Source organism: Amphiprion ocellaris, chromosome 22, assembly GCF_022539595.1.
Source record: "Amphiprion ocellaris isolate individual 3 ecotype Okinawa chromosome 22, ASM2253959v1, whole genome shotgun sequence".
In the NCBI taxonomy this organism is placed as follows: Eukaryota; Metazoa; Chordata; class Actinopteri; family Pomacentridae; genus Amphiprion; species Amphiprion ocellaris.
This window is the reverse complement of record NC_072787.1, coordinates 27,671,918-27,688,838: the sequence shown is the minus strand read 5'-3', so window position 1 is coordinate 27,688,838 and position 16,921 is coordinate 27,671,918. Positions and strand designations below refer to the sequence as shown.

Below are 16,921 nucleotides of genomic sequence, written 5' to 3'. Positions count from 1 at the left end.
AGCTACCCACGCTGTCAGTGTCTATTCACACCTACCATCAGCCGACACCACTGTTCTCAGCCCTGATATGAAGGGGAAAAGACTTATGAAGTGTTTATCTTTTTAGAGTCACAAAACAACCAGGAAAAGTTCCACAACAACCAAAATGTGACGTAAAATTGGCAGAAAAAGGTACAAAATGACAGCAAAAGTTGCACAACAACCCCTGAAAAGTAGAAGACAACTACAAAAAGAGGTAAAATAACTAAACAATGAGGCAAAAAAAATCCACAAAAAGATGCAAAACAATCACAAAATGCTGTAAAAAGACCGCAACAAGTTACAAAAACATCCAGGAAAAGTTCCAACACAACCAAAACTAGCAAAACAACCACGAGTTCGAAACAACAGCTAAAAGACTGAGTATGATCCCATAAAAAGTTCAGAGACAACACCAAGAAGTCCCAAAACAACCAAAATGTCACACAAAAGATACAAAACCACCACAAAATGTTGAAAATCAAAAGAAAAAGTGAAAATGACCAGAGAAAGATGTAAAATGACAACAAAAAGTTAGAAAACAACAGCTAAAAGACTGAGCACGATCATAAAAAGTTCAGAGACAACAAGGAAAAGTTCCAAAACAACCAAAATGTGATGTAAAAGATCAAAAAGTTGCATAACAACCACTAAAAGTAGAACATGACCACAAAAAGATGCAAAACAACTGAAATGTTATGCAAAATTACCACAAAAGCTAGCAAAACAATCACAAATTCTTGAAAAACAACAAATACTAGCAAATGATGACAAAAAGACATACAACAACCAAAATGTGATGCAAAACTGGCAGAAAACGATGCGAAATGATCACAGAAAGATGTAAAATGACAACAAAAAGTTAGAAAACAACAGCTATAAGATTGAACATGATCACAAAAAGTACCTAGACAACCAGGAAAAGTTCCAACACAACCAAAATGTGACGTAAAAGATGCAAGAAGACAGCAGAAGTTGAATAACAACCACGAAAAGTAGAACACGACCATAAAAGGATGCAAAACAACTAAAATGTTGTGTAAAATTACCATAAAAACCAGCAAAACAACCACAAAATGTTGAAAACCAACAGAAGTGGTAAATGATCACAGAAAGATGCAAACCAAGCACAAAAAATTGAAAACAACAACTAAAAGATTGAACATGATCACAAAAAGTCACAATATAACCAGGAAAAGTTCCAACACAACCAAAATGTGATGTAAAACTAACACAAAAAGATACAAAACGACAACAAAAGTTGCATAGCAACCACTAAAAGCAGAAAATTACCACAAAAGATGTAAAACAACTAAAATGTTATGGAAAATTACCACAAAAACTAAAAACACAACCACAAAAAGATGTAAAACAACCACAAAATGTTGAAAACTAACAGAAAAAGTGACACATGACCAAATAAAGCTGTAAAACAACCACAAAGTTAGAAAACAGCAGCTAAAAGATTGAACATGATCACAAAAAGTTCAGAGACAACCAGGGAAAGTTCCAAAGCAATTAAAATGTGATGTAAAACTGGCCCAAAAAGGTACAAAATGACAACAAAAGTTACACAACAACAGCTGAAAGTAGAACACAACCACATAAAGTTGTAATGACCACATAACCGAGTGCCTGGAACGGGCTATATGGTTGTGGCTGCAGCAGCTGTGGATCGCTTCTTATCTACAGATGCATCCATCCTGCAGACAGACTTACTCTTCCTCTTCAACTCTTCCTCCCGGCCTGCCCTCATGTCTCTTCTTTGACTCGCTGGATGTCTCAGTTTGAGTTGCTGTCTCGTAATCAGATGTGAACTTGAAAAGCGGCGGGCGGACGACTTCTTCAGCTCTAATGTCTTCCTCGCGAAGCCGCAACCGCGACACCAATAATTCTGTTGTTTCGACTGCCATGATCTTCAGCGAACCCGTCCCTTGGCTTTCATGTCCGGGGGGAGGAGGCGTCGCGGTTAGGACGTTCACACGGGGATTAGATCCGAACGTCGCACAATAAAGGCGAGGCTGGTGGGAGACGACGACCGCAAGAACCCAGCGGAAGGACAGCAACACCAGTTTATCTGCCGTTTGATGCTTTAATGGGAGTCATGAACCTCCAGAAGAACAGAAACTTCTCCCCGAGGCTCAGTAATGTGAAGCAGACGCACAACCGTCAGCGCTGGTGTCACTTCTCCGTATCACACCGCTCATCTTAAAGCCTTAAAAAGGTGGCAGAAAGCGAGAGAAATGTATTAAAACTAGCTTCAACTCTGAATATTTCATCTAAATCACTTTATTCTACAAAAATGCTCCAAATATCTTTAAAAACAAACAGTTCTTCCCCCTAGTTCTGATTCTCCAGGACTGTGACAGCATCATGATGTGAAGCATGGTGGTGGCATCATGATGTGAAGCATGGTGGTGACAGCATAATGATGTGAAACATGGTGGAGGCAGCATCAGGATGTGAAGCATGGTGGTGGCATCATGATGTGAAGCATGGTGGTGGCAGCATAATGATGTGAAACATGGTGGAGGCAGCATCAGGATGTGAAGCATGGTGGTGGCATCATGATGTGAAGCATGTTGGTGGCAGCATAATGATGTGAAACATGGTGGTGGCAGCATCATGATGTGAAGCACGGTGGAGGCAGCATCATGATGAAGCATGGTGGAGGCAGCATCATGATATGAAGCACGGTGGTGGCAGCATCATGATGAAGCATGGTGGAGGCAGTATCATGATGTGAAGCATGGTGGAGGCAGCATCATGATGTGAAGCATGGTGGTGGCAGCATCATGATGAAGCATAGTGGAGGCAGCATCATGATATGAAGCACGGTGGTGGCAGCATCATGATGTGAAACATGGTGGAGGCAGCATCATGATGTGAAACATGGTGGAGGCAGCATCATGATGTGAAACATGGTGGAGGCAGCATCATGATGAAGCATGGTGGTGGCAGCATCATGATGTGAAGCACGGTGGTGGCAGCACCATGATGAAACATGGTGGTGGCAGCATCATGATGTGAAGCACGGTGGTGGCAGCATCATGATGAAACATGGTGGTGGCAGCATCATGATGTGAAGCATGGTGGTGGCAGCATCATGATGTGAAGCATGGCGGTGGCAGCATCATGATGTGAAACATGGTGGAGGCAGCATCATGATGTGAAGCACGGTGGTGGCAGCATCATGATGAAGCATGGTGGTGGCAGCATAATAATGTGAAGCACGGTGGTGGCAGTATTATGACGTGAAGCATGGTGGTGGCAGCATCATGTGCATCTTTAGTGTCAGTTTTCATACTTTTTGTGTTATAACATCATTGTCATTTTGGCATGCTGTTGTCTTTTTTATGTCATTTTAGCATAATTAGTGTCAGTTTTCATACTGTTTTATGTCATTTTTTATTTTTTTGTGTCATTTTTTGGTCTCATTGTGTCATTTGTGCATCAATCCGTGTCATTTTTGCCTCTTTGTTTCATTCTGAGTCCTGCTGACAGAAGACATTTCTGAGTTTTCTCTCCTTCATTCTGTTTGTGTTTAGATTGAGAAGTGTAAGATGGAAGGTGTTACCTGGTAAGGTACGATGCTCTCATGGGCCGTCCCCCAACGCCTCGCCTCCTTCCCGGCGTTCAGGTAGTTGGCAGCGATATGGCTGAGGCAGGAAACCTGAGAGAGGAGAGAGTGGAAGTTAAATCTGAGCTGCCATCGGCCTCCTTCCTCCCCGCTGCTACATGAAGGGTTTCCTTCTGACCCGGATCACCTGAGCCCCACAGTCGGATGAAACACTCAAACCGTTGAGACTGGATGGTAGCAACACCGCTCAGCATCAGAGTGAGTCCAGCTGCCTGCAGACAGCCGCTCAGGGCAGCAAATACCCACTGAGTGCCGCTAATACTGAACTGACTGCAGCTAATATCCACTGACTGCAGCAAATACCCACTGACTGCAGCTAATACCCACTGACTGCAGCAAATACCCACTGACTGCAGCTAATACCCACTGACTGCAGCAAATACCCACTGAGTGCAGCTAATACCCACTGACTGCAGCTAATACCCACTGACTGCAGGTAATACCCACTGACTGCAGCTAATACCCACTGACTGCAGCTAATACCCACTGACTGCAGCTAATACCCACTGACTGCAGCAAATACCCACTGACTGCAGCTAATACCCACTGACTGCAGCTAATACCCACTGACTGCAGCAAATACTGACCTGACTGCAGCTAATACCCACTGACTGACTGCAGCAAATACCCACTGACTGCAGCTAATACCCACTGACTGCAGCTAATACCCACTGACTGCAGCAAATACCCACTGACTGCAGCTAATACCCACTGACTGCAGCTAATACCCACTGACTGCAGCAAATACTGACCTGACTGCAGCTAATATCCACTGACTGAGTGCAGCAAATACCCACTGACTGCAGCTAATACCCAGTGAGTGCAGCTAATACCCAGTGAGTGCAGCTAATACCCACTGACTGCAGTTTGGTGTCACAGTTTGGCTGTTTCACAGTCGTTTAGTGAACATCTCACATCTGTCACAGATGTTTGCTGGAATTTAAACAGTTTTTACAGTTTTTGAAACATCATCTCTAGTGTCAGTTTGTGCTCTTTTTCATGCAATTTTAGCATTTTTTGTCATTTTGTGTAATTTTTTGTCATTCTTGAGTCGTTTTAGCATCTTTAGTGTCAGTTTTCATATTTTTTGTGTCATTTTATCATATTTTTGTGTCATTTTAGCATCTTTAGTGTTAGTTTTCATAATTTTCTGTGTCAGTTTTGCGTTATTTTAACATCTCTCGTGTCAGTTTGGGCTCTTTCATGCCATTTTAGTACATTTTTGTGTCATTTTTGTGTCATTTTACAGCTTTAGTGTCAGTCTTCATTCTTTTTGTGTCATATTTATGTCTCATTGTGTGATTTGTGCATCTTTCCATGTCATTTTTGTCTCTTTGTTTCTGTTTTTACAGTTTAGAAACGTGAGACTGTTTCGTCTGTTTTAAACATTTCTCTGGCAGGTACTCGCAGCTTTTTACTGGATTTTCTGAGCAGGACTTTAAGATGTTACGATCCCCTCATGTGACATCCGAACAGACTGAAGCTGACATTTGATCCTTCAGAACCAGACTCTTTTTGACCGTTTCGTGCTGTTGTCTAAAAGCTCTTTGATTTCACGTCGCTGCTATATTTCCATGGCTGCGCTGGAGGCAGGAACCCAGAGGGAGCTGGAGAAGGAGAAAGGCCTGATTGGAAGGGACAGGAGGAGCAGCAGAAGGCTGTAGAGGATGCTGACATGACGGAGCACTCTGATGGGTGGTTCTGTCAGTCAGCGCCGTGTTTAGAAACTGATATGTTCTCCATTTAAACTGGAGAACCCACAGCGGCCGCTCTAACTACAGGCTGCTTGGGGCTGCAGGACGGCGACGCCACGTCAAACAACTCCACTCTGGATCTCCAGCGCAGAGGAAACATCAGTCAGCAGCGTGAAATTGCCTTCGACAGGCGACAAGCAGCAACTTCACATCCAACCAGAGGCTCCAGGACGGAAACGACAGCAGAACGGTGGAAGTTCTCTCAATGAAGAAGCAAAGGGAGGCTGAGGAACAAACCAGGGGTGAAAACCATGAATGTTTTCTGGACCAAACTCAGTCTGAAGCTCCAAACCGAAACCGTTTTACTGTCGATACGCAGTAAAGACTCAATATAGACAAGAAAAGCAACCAAGAGTAGCTGCTGGACGACTGAAGGTGTCTAAAGAAACTAAATCTGCCCCCAGTCAGTTCCTTCATGTTCTGTAGGTGGAACCTTCTAGTAAAAGTCCATTAGAACCCTGTCTAGATGTAGTACTGGAGGGTAAATGTAGCGTTAGAGGGTAAATGTAGCGTTAGAGGGTAAATGTAGCATTAGAGGGTAAATGTAGCGTTAGAGGGTAAATGTAACATTAGAGGGTAAATGTAGCGTTAGAGGGTAAATGTAGCGTTAGAGGGTAAATGTAGCTTTAGAGGGTAAATGTAGCGTTAGAGGGTAAATGTAGCGTTAGAGGGTAAATGTAGCATTAGAGGGTAAATGTACCATTAGACGGTAAATGTAGCATTAGAGGGTAAATGTGGTATTACAGGATAAATGTAGTACTAGAAGGTAAATGTGTGTTATTTGTGTCTGGTTTTGTCGCTTTGAGTCTCGTTTTTGTTGCTTTTCTGGTCTTTTCATGCTAAAGCAGAGAGCATTGTGGGAGTTTAGCAGCAACGGGCACCATGACAAAGACTTCTGTTCTACTTAATGACCTCTGACCAGAGCTCAGGTGTTGAAGACAAACTGGGACCAATCAGGACATAGTTAATATTGTCCAGTGACGTCTTGCTGTCAACCACATAAACAGCAGTAGAGGATAAACGTTCATCACATCCAGCTTGCAGCACTTGATTATTGATTACGAATAACATCCAAAATAAGCATCCCGGCTGTCCTGCCATACAGTAAACAGACTTTTGGGTTCATGTAAAAACTGTTTTCTAATACAGGATCTTCATTAAATACTCTGAAGTTATTAAACAAATAAAACAGCTCATTCCTGCTGTCTCTACTACAGATTTACCAGGATCCCATCAGTCCGTTTCACATCCATCTACTGGTCCGTTCATCCCCGTTTCATCCTAAATCCAACACCCCGAGTCCCTAAACACTGCCTCGTGTTCCTCCCTTCCTCTGAGTCCTGTGTGGACGTGAACTCGACTTGCTTGTGGTTTGTGTTTTATGGTAACATAAGAAAAGACATTCCTGACAAATAAAAACAAGGCTCCGACATCTCCACTGCGAAACCAGACCGAGTCACATGGTGCCACAGCGAGGAGCTCCAAGAGGTTGCAGAAATGTGAGATTTACATTCTGCTTTAATGTTTCAGGCTCGGAGGATGAGAACCATGTTCTCGTTGGACCGACAGCGTCTCCGGGGAAACGCTCCCCGAGGACCAGTCTGCTGAAGGCTTTCTTATCTTCACAAAGTATTTTTCTGCATGACTGACTCATTTCCCTGACACACCACAAACGCTTCAAGCTGAACTTAAAACTTATGACTTCTCAGCCTTTGGTGTGGAGCTTCCAGCTTTTCCAGCTTGTAAAGACGATCCGCGACGATTAGATTTCCCCAAACTAAAGTGGCCCAGTGTGCGCTCATTGTTCCCCCTGTGGGCGGCGTGCCTGTGGTCGCAGCACTTCATACAGGAATGCATTGTGGGACGTGGGGAGGGAGGAGAGGTGGATTGTGGGTATTTTATGTGTAGCAACCTCAGGAGTCGACCACAGGGATCGAGACCTCGCAGCCTCGGAAACCAATCACAGCTTGCAGTTCACGATTTTGTGTTAAAGTCATATTTTATCTGAAGGATTCAACAGAAGTGAGAACACGCCTGTGAAAAACAACTTCAATGTTAATCGGCTCCCAATTACTGAAGTTAAACTGCAGATAAACGGTCAGAAACAAATCCTTCACAGAGACTTTATAGGAAATCGAGGCCCAAAGCAGAAACTCAGAGAACCAAAGTGAGTCCAGCTGTGATTCCAGCTAACTGATGAACATGGTTCTAACATGAACCTTCTCAGTCCTGGACCTATGGACTGGGTCTATCTATGTCTGCATCATGGCTCCACATGGAAAAGAACTGAACAGAGGTAGAGAAACATCTGAGGAGTCAATCTGTGGATGTTCTCAGTCATCCAGGTCATGATAAGTCTCAAGCAAGCATAAGTTATGGCAACTGGACTAACCTCGTGTGAGTCGAAAACGTTTCACCTCTCATCCAAGAGGCTTCTTCAGTTCTGAAAGCCTGGTGGGGAGTACCAGATATTTATCCACCAGGAGGGTGGTGGCAAAAACAAGTGGACAAAGACCCGAAACCAACAGACTCGTTAGGTGTTAATGTGAGTCGTTAGCCTTTGATGGGCGGTCGTTACCCCTCCCAGCCCTCTAGGAGGGTGGTTGGGGGTCACCTGGCTGCAAGTGGGACAGATGGCTGCACCTCCTTGGGAGGGCTCTAAGAACGGCGTTGTAAGTGGGAGACAAGTGGTGTCTGAGGCCCCCTCCTCTGTTCAAAGATGGCCGTTCTAGTTTGACATGAATGGCTTCTTTTACCCCTCTCTCAAACCATCTGTCCTCTCTGGCTAGAATGCGCACCTTGTGGTCATCAAAGGAGTGCCCCTTCTCCTTGAGGTGGAGGTGGACTGCTGAGTCCTGGCCTGTGGTCGTGGCCCTCCTGTGTTGTGCCATGCGCTTGTGTAATGGCTGCTTAGTCTCTCCAATGTACAGGTCAGAGCATTCCTCATTGCACTGCACTGCGTACACCACATTGCTCTGTTTCTCCCTTGGAATTTTGTCCTTGGGATGGACCAGCTTTTGCCTCAGAGTGTTGCTGGGCTTGAAGTGTACTGGGATCTGGTGGGTGTTAAAGATCCTCCTGAGTTTCTCTGAAATTCCTGCCACATAGGGGATGACAATGTTGTTTCTCTTTTTGTGGTCCTCGTCTTTCTTATCCTCCCTGCGCTTTTTTGCTGTTTTGATAAAAGCCCAGTTTGGATAGCCACAAGTTTGAAGAGCAGAGTGAATATGTTTGTGTTCCCTTCTTTTTCCATCCGCTTCTGATGGGATGTTCTGTGCTCTGTGCTTTAAGGTACGGATCACCCCCAACTTGTGTTCTAGTGGGTGGTGTGAATCAAACAGGAGGTACTGGTCTGTGTGAGTGGGTTTTCTGTAGACCTCAATGTTGAGTTCCCCATTGGTTTCAATGCGTACCACGCAATCTAGAAAGGCCAGACAGTTGTCTTGGACATCCTCTCTTGTGAACTTGATGTTTTTATCCACCGAGTTGAGGTGTTCTGTGAAAGGTTCGACCTCACCCTTCCTGATGGTGACCCATGTGTCATCCACATATCTGAACCAGTGCCTCGGGGAGTGGCCACTGAATGTTCTCAGTGCCACAATCTCCATTTCTTCCATGTACAGGTTAGCTACAATGGGGGATACAGGGGATCCCATGGCACAGCCGTGTTTTTGCCTGTAGAAACCATTGTTGTACTGGAAATAAGTGGTGCTGAGGCAAAGGTTAAGGAGGTCACACACCTGTTCGGGGGAGAGGTTGGTCCTCTCAGACAGAGAGTTGTCAAGCAACAGTTTTCTCTTTACTGTCTGTATTGCATCTCCAGTGGGAATGCAAGTAAAAAGCGAAGTCACGTCATATGAAACCATAGTTTCCTCAGGGTCTAAGCTGATTTTTCTGACCTTGTTTGTAAAGTCCATCGAGTTCCTTATGTGGTGGGGGGTGTCCCCCACCAATGGGGAAAGGATGGTGGCAAGATACTTAGCAATGTTGTATGTCACAGAGTTGATGCTGCTTACAATTGGTCTCAGAGGGGCGCCCTCTTTGTGAATTTTTGGCAGCCCGTATATGCAAGGGATAGCATCGCCTGGATAGAGTTTGTAGTACAGGGCCCGGTCGATGATCTGACTTTTCTCCAGTTTTTGCAGGCAGTTAACCACTTTGAGTTTGTAGGTGTTGGTGGGGTCTCGTTTTAGGGTCTCATAAGTTGCTGAGTCACATAGGAGGCTGCTGACCTTTGAGTGATAGTCAGCTGTGTTAAGGATAACAGTACATCTCCCCTTATCTGCAGGTAGGATTGTGATGTTGGGATCCTTCTGCAGAGTTATCAGTGCCCGTTTCTCCTGTGCGGAGATGTTGGACGGGGGTAACTTGGCACTGGAGAGTGCTGCCGACACCTTAAGCCTGATCTGTTCCGCCTCTGTCTCTGACAACCTATTGTTCCTAATGGCCGATTCTGTGGCCGTCACCAAGTCCACCACCGGTAACTCATCTGGTGTGACTGCAAAGTTCAGTCCTTTGGCAAGGACCCCCCGCTCACTCCAGCCGAGCGGGGGGTCCTTGCCAAAGGACTGAACTTTGCAGTCACACCAGATGAGTTACCGGTGGTGGACTTGGTGACGGCCACAGAATCGGCCATTAGGAACAATAGGTTGTCAGAGACAGAGGCGGAACAGATCAGGCTTAAGGTGTCGGCAGCACTCTCCAGTGCCAAGTTACCCCCGTCCAACATCTCCGCACAGGAGAAACGGGCACTGATAACTCTGCAGAAGGATCCCAACATCACAATCCTACCTGCAGATAAGGGGAGATGTACTGTTATCCTTAACACAGCTGACTATCACTCAAAGGTCAGCAGCCTCCTATGTGACTCAGCAACTTATGAGACCCTAAAACGAGACCCCACCAACACCTACAAACTCAAAGTGGTTAACTGCCTGCAAAAACTGGAGAAAAGTCAGATCATCGACCGGGCCCTGTACTACAAACTCTATCCAGGCGATGCTATCCCTTGCATATACGGGCTGCCAAAAATTCACAAAGAGGGCGCCCCTCTGAGACCAATTGTAAGCAGCATCAACTCTGTGACATACAACATTGCTAAGTATCTTGCCACCATCCTTTCCCCATTGGTGGGGGACACCCCCCACCACATAAGGAACTCGATGGACTTTACAAACAAGGTCAGAAAAATCAGCTTAGACCCTGAGGAAACTATGGTTTCATATGACGTGACTTCGCTTTTTACTTGCATTCCCACTGGAGATGCAATACAGACAGTAAAGAGAAAACTGTTGCTTGACAACTCTCTGTCTGAGAGGACCAACCTCTCCCCCGAACAGGTGTGTGACCTCCTTAACCTTTGCCTCAGCACCACTTATTTCCAGTACAACAATGGTTTCTACAGGCAAAAACACGGCTGTGCCATGGGATCCCCTGTATCCCCCATTGTAGCTAACCTGTACATGGAAGAAATGGAGATTGTGGCACTGAGAACATTCAGTGGCCACTCCCCGAGGCACTGGTTCAGATATGTGGATGACACATGGGTCACCATCAGGAAGGGTGAGGTCGAACCTTTCACAGAACACCTCAACTCGGTGGATAAAAACATCAAGTTCACAAGAGAGGATGTCCAAGACAACTGTCTGGCCTTTCTAGATTGCGTGGTACGCATTGAAACCAATGGGGAACTCAACATTGAGGTCTACAGAAAACCCACTCACACAGACCAGTACCTCCTGTTTGATTCACACCACCCACTAGAACACAAGTTGGGGGTGATCCGTACCTTAAAGCACAGAGCACAGAACATCCCATCAGAAGCGGATGGAAAAAGAAGGGAACACAAACATATTCACTCTGCTCTTCAAACTTGTGGCTATCCAAACTGGGCTTTTATCAAAACAGCAAAAAAGCGCAGGGAGGATAAGAAAGACGAGGACCACAAAAAGAGAAACAACATTGTCATCCCCTATGTGGCAGGAATTTCAGAGAAACTCAGGAGGATCTTTAACACCCACCAGATCCCAGTACACTTCAAGCCCAGCAACACTCTGAGGCAAAAGCTGGTCCATCCCAAGGACAAAATTCCAAGGGAGAAACAGAGCAATGTGGTGTACGCAGTGCAGTGCAATGAGGAATGCTCTGACCTGTACATTGGAGAGACTAAGCAGCCATTACACAAGCGCATGGCACAACACAGGAGGGCCACGACCACAGGCCAGGACTCAGCAGTCCACCTCCACCTCAAGGAGAAGGGGCACTCCTTTGATGACCACAAGGTGCGCATTCTAGCCAGAGAGGACAGATGGTTTGAGAGAGGGGTAAAAGAAGCCATTCATGTCAAACTAGAACGGCCATCTTTGAACAGAGGAGGGGGCCTCAGACACCACTTGTCTCCCACTTACAACGCCGTTCTTAGAGCCCTCCCAAGGAGGTGCAGCCATCTGTCCCACTTGCAGCCAGGTGACCCCCAACCACCCTCCTAGAGGGCTGGGAGGGGTAACGACCGCCCATCAAAGGCTAACGACTCACATTAACACCTAACGAGTCTGTTGGTTTCGGGTCTTTGTCCACTTGTTTTTGCCACCACCCTCCTGGTGGATAAATATCTGGTACTCCCCACCAGGCTTTCAGAACTGAAGAAGCCTCTTGGATGAGAGGTGAAACGTTTTCGACTCACACGAGGTTAGTCCAGTTGCCATAACTTATGCTTGCTTGAGATCTGAGGAGTCATAGTACCACTAATCAGGAGGTATAGAAGGAGTCATAGTACCACTAATCAGGAGGTCTAGAAGGAGTCAGTACCACTAATCAGGAGGTCTAGAAGGTCATAGTACCACTAATCAGGAGGTATAGAAAGAGTCATAGTACCACTAATCAGGAGGTCTAGAAGGAGTCAGTACCACTAATCAGGAGGTCTAGAAGGCCATAGTTCCACTAATCAGGAGGTCTAGAAGGAGTCATAGTTCCATTAATCAGGTCTAGAAGGAGTCAGTGCCACTAATCAGGAGGTCTAGAAGGTCATAGTTCCACTAATCAGGAGGTCTAGAAGGAGTCATAGTACCACTAATCAGGAGGTCTAGAAGGAGTCATAGTTCCACTAATCAGGAGGTGTAGAAGGAGTCATAGTACCACTAATCAGGAGGTCTAGAAGGAGTCATAGTACCACTAATCAGGAGGTCTAGAAGGAGTCATAGTACCACTAATTAGGAGGTCTAGAAGGAGTCATAGTTCCATTAATCAGGTCTAGAAGGAGTCAGTGCCACTAATCAGGAGGTCTAGAAGGTCATAGTTCCACTAATCAGGAGGTCTAGAAGGAGTCATAGTACCACTAATCAGGAGGTCTAGAAGGAGTCATAGTTCCACTAATCAGGAGGTGTAGAAGGAGTCATAGTACCACTAATCAGGAGGTCTAGAAGGAGTCATTGTTCCACTAATCAGGATGTCTAGAAGGAGTCATAGTACCACTAATCAGGAGGTCTAGAAGGAGTCATAGTACCACTAATCAGGAGGTCTAGAAGGAGTCATAGTTCCACTAATCAGTAGATCTAGCAGGAGTCATAGTTCCACTAATCAGGAGGTCTAGAAGGAGTCATAGTACCAATAATCAGGAGGTCTAGAAGGAGTCATAGTACCACTAGTCAGGAGGTCTAGAAGGAGTCATAGTTCCACTAATCAGGAGGTCTAGAAGGAGTCATAGTACCACTAATTAGGAGGTCTAGAAGGAGTCATAGTTCCACTAATCAGGAGGTCTAGAAGGAGTCATAGTACCACTAATCAGGAGGTCTAGAAGGAGTCATAGTTCCACTAATCAGGAGGTATAGAAGGAGTCATAGTAGCACTAATCAGGAGGTCTAGAAGGAGTCATAGTACCACTAATCAGGAGGTCTAGAAGGAGTCATAGTACCACTAATCAGGAGGTCTAGAAGGAGTCATAGTTCCACTAATCAGGAGGTCTAGAAGGAGTCATAGTACCACTAATCAGGAGGTCTAGAATGAGTCATAGTTCCACTAATCAGGAGGTCTAGAAGGAGTCATAGTTCCACTAATCAGGAGGTCTAGAAGGAGTCATAGTAGCACTAATCAGGAGCTCTAGAAGGAGTCATAGTTCCACTAATCAGTAGATGTAGAAGGAGTCATAGTTCCACTAATCAGGAGGTCTAGAAGGAGTCATTGTTCCACTAATCAGGAGGTCTAGAAGGAGTCATAGTACCACTAATCAGGAGGTCTAAAAGGAGTCATTGTTCCACTAATCAGGAGGTCTAGAAGGAGTCATAGTACCACTAGTCAGGAGGCCTAGAAGGAGTCATAGTTCCACTAATCAGGAGGTCTAGAAGGAGTCATAGTACCACTAATCAGGAGGTCTAAAAGGAGTCATAGTTCCACAAACAGGAGGTCTAGAAGGAGTCATAGTACCACTAATCAGGAGGTCTAGAAGGAGTCATAGTACCACTAATCAGGAGGTCTAGAAGGAGTCATAGTACCACTAATCAGGAGGTCTAGAAGGAGTCATAGTACCACTAATCAGGAGGTCTAGAAGGAGTCAAAGTACCACTAATCAGGAGGTCTAGAAGGAGTCATAGTTCCACTAATCAGGAGGTCTAGAAGGAGTCATAGTTCCACTAATCAGGAGGTCTAGAAGGAGTCATAGTTCCACTAATCAGAGCTCCTAAAATGACTCCACAGACAGTGAACTACTTCCTCCATCCAGCTGTAAAAACAGATGGCAGCTGCTTCAGACTTGGCTCAGGGGTTCTCCATGGAAACCAGAGTTAGTGTGAAGCTCAGACAGTGTGAAGGAACCTTCAGAACATCAACCTCTATGGACGGAGGACCAGAACTAAACCTGGTTGCTGCTCAGAACTAAACTTCCAGATGAAAGTTTGCTGAAGAACATGAGAAGAAGCCTGATTGATGCTGGAGAACATTCTTTGGTCAGATGAAGATCAATGAGTTGGGCTCAGATGGAGTCCAGATGTTTGGTGAGAACCTGACCAGGACTACCACAGTGGATGCAGAGTCCTGACAGTGAAGCACGGAGGTGGGAGTGTGATGATCTGGGGCTGCATGAGGTCAGAAGGTGTTGAAGACATTTCTAGAAGCAGCATGAAGGTCTGAGAAGGAACCAGAATCCTGCCTGACCAGATGAAGAAGAGGAACATTCCAGCAGGAGAACATCCAGAGAACAACATCACACCAGAGCTTCTCCACTAGAACCAAGTGGAACCAGGACCTGGACAGTGTGAGTCCTGAAGCCAGCAGAACCTTTGAGGTGTTCTCCAGAGAAAGGTAGAGCAACAGAACCCCTCCAGCAAAGAGCCGCTGAAGAACACAGAGAAGAAATGAGTGGACTCTGGTTTCCTCCATGCTGAGGAGGACTGAAGGAGGAACCAAAGAACCTCACTTTAGTTCCACTGAGTTCCTGCTGTGGAGCCTGAATTTAACCTGTAGTTAGTAATCTGATACCAGAGACAGAAGTAATCTGATTACTGTGGGGGATGCTTCACTCCACTCTTTCAGCAGGAAACAGGATTTTCTATGTGTTTTGATTCTAAACTTCGTCTGCAAACTGAATTTCACCCCAGAGAACCATAAAGTTCTGAAATGAACAGAACCCGTTCGCGTTGCAGCGTCTCTCCCAGCCAGCGTAGTAAAGGATGGGAATACAGAAAACATAAAACACATTTTTAAAAGCAGCACTGTCTCAGCAGCAGCGTGTCCTGACGCTGCAAATCAAATGCACCCCGGCCGTCTCCAACGCTTCGGAGTGCAGAGTGACGCGAGGTCCCATCCGTCTCCGAGTCCCAGACGGCTTTAGGATTACGGATGGTTGGGTTTGTTTAAACAGTGACATCGCTGGGAGAAATAGCGGCGACTGTGTTTAAACCGCTCCGACTTTTCAGGATAAATCAGAGGCTTGTTTGAAGACCTGCAGGTTTTCAGGACAACACACAGCTGCTGGGACGCTTCTGCTGATCCGCCCTGTCAAAAACACCCCATTGATCTGGATGGAATGTCCCTCAGCCTCAGTGCTGTCATTTACCAGCCAACCCTGAACACAACACCGTGAACCCGCAGTAACGGGAATGTGTCCACTGGAGGCGACGACATGTTGGTGGAACTTCTCACTGAGCTGGGCCTTCAGGCTCCTAGTCGAGGTCAGTTTCTGTCTGAAAAATGTCTTCATCCCCTGATGGAGGCAGGACTCTGAAGATGGACCTGACAGGAAGCTAACGGTGGACTGGACAGATGCAGGACTCACCTGTGAGGACAGCAGGTTGCAGTCGATGTGAACTCCTCTCCCAGTGTTGTGTCGCTGCAGCAGGGCGGCCATGACGGCTCCGTGGGCGTAAAGTCCCGTCGCCATGTCAGTCATAGCGACGCCCGGACGTACCGGCTCACCGTCCTAGAGACAGGAAGAAGACGTCACAGAGGAGAAGGTGAGAAGAAACCTCTGGTCTACAGTATTAAACAGGAAGAAACTAAACATTTACCCTCTAACGCTACATTTACCCTCTAATATCACATTTATCCTCTAACACTACATTTACCCTCTAGTACTACATTTACCCTCTAGTACGACATTTACCCTCTAGTACTTTTAAACAGGAACAAACAGGAACAAACAGGTACTACAGCTGATCTATATTTACTGACATCACGACCTTCTTCTTCTTCCTCATTGGTTAATACATCCTTTAATAGTTTCTAATCAGACAGATTAATGTCCCACATTTGAAGAAACATGTACATGTGGGTAAAATGCAGTGAAGGTCACGGAGTCTCTAAAATGTGAGTGAAGGCTGAGGAGAGTCTGACCTGCGGCCCGGTGATGTGCATCATCCCCGACACTGCCGAGATGATGGAGTCGTATCCTGGACTCTGAGCCTGAGGACCGGTCTGCCCGTAACCTGGACACACAAACACACCATGACCTGACAGGAAGCCCGGCGGGGAATCGAACCATCGGCCCTTCAGGGAAAACCACACTCCAGCGGCCGGATGGAGTTCCTGAAGAGTCCAGGCTTGCCTCACGTCAACAGAAACACAAACCATGAAGGATCCATACAACGCATGTTGAAAAAACACAACATCAACACAGCAGTAAAACTACATACAAAACTCCAGCAGCTATTAGTCCATCCAAAAGACAAAATCGAACCGGACAATACATGCAACATCATATACGAAATTCCGTGCAATTCTTGGGATAAAACATACGTTAGAGAAACAGGCAGATCATTCATCACAAGAAGAAGGGAATCCCAGACAGAATGTGAAAAGGAAACATTTGGAAGAAACACAAGAACACAAAGAAAAAGCCGATCAAGAAAACAAGACATCAGCCATCAGGGGCCACTGGACGGTGGGGGGCGTGGCCTATCTGATAGACTCTGACAGATCCGTCAGATCGGTCATGTGATAAAAAAGGACACGTCAACAACACGTCATCACATGTCATCAACACATCATCAACACGCTATCAACACCTCATCACACGTCATCA

At 45.8% G+C, this 16,921-nt stretch overlaps 1 protein-coding gene across 4 annotated transcripts in view; it reads right to left on the bottom strand.

The window, feature by feature from the left end:
• Window positions 1-16,921, bottom strand: part of sugct (succinyl-CoA:glutarate-CoA transferase) — a 67,442-nt gene that overhangs the window by 34,600 nt on the left and 15,921 nt on the right. For all 4 annotated transcript variants that reach the window (XM_055007042.1, XM_023299827.3, XM_055007045.1 and 1 more), the window contains exons 7-9: window positions 16,234-16,325; window positions 15,677-15,820; window positions 3,596-3,691 (exon numbers count right to left, since the gene is read on the bottom strand). In XM_055007042.1, the coding sequence (XP_054863017.1) occupies window positions 3,596-3,691; window positions 15,677-15,820; window positions 16,234-16,325 (332 nt within the window). The remainder of the gene's footprint in view (window positions 1-3,595; window positions 3,692-15,676; window positions 15,821-16,233; window positions 16,326-16,921) is intronic.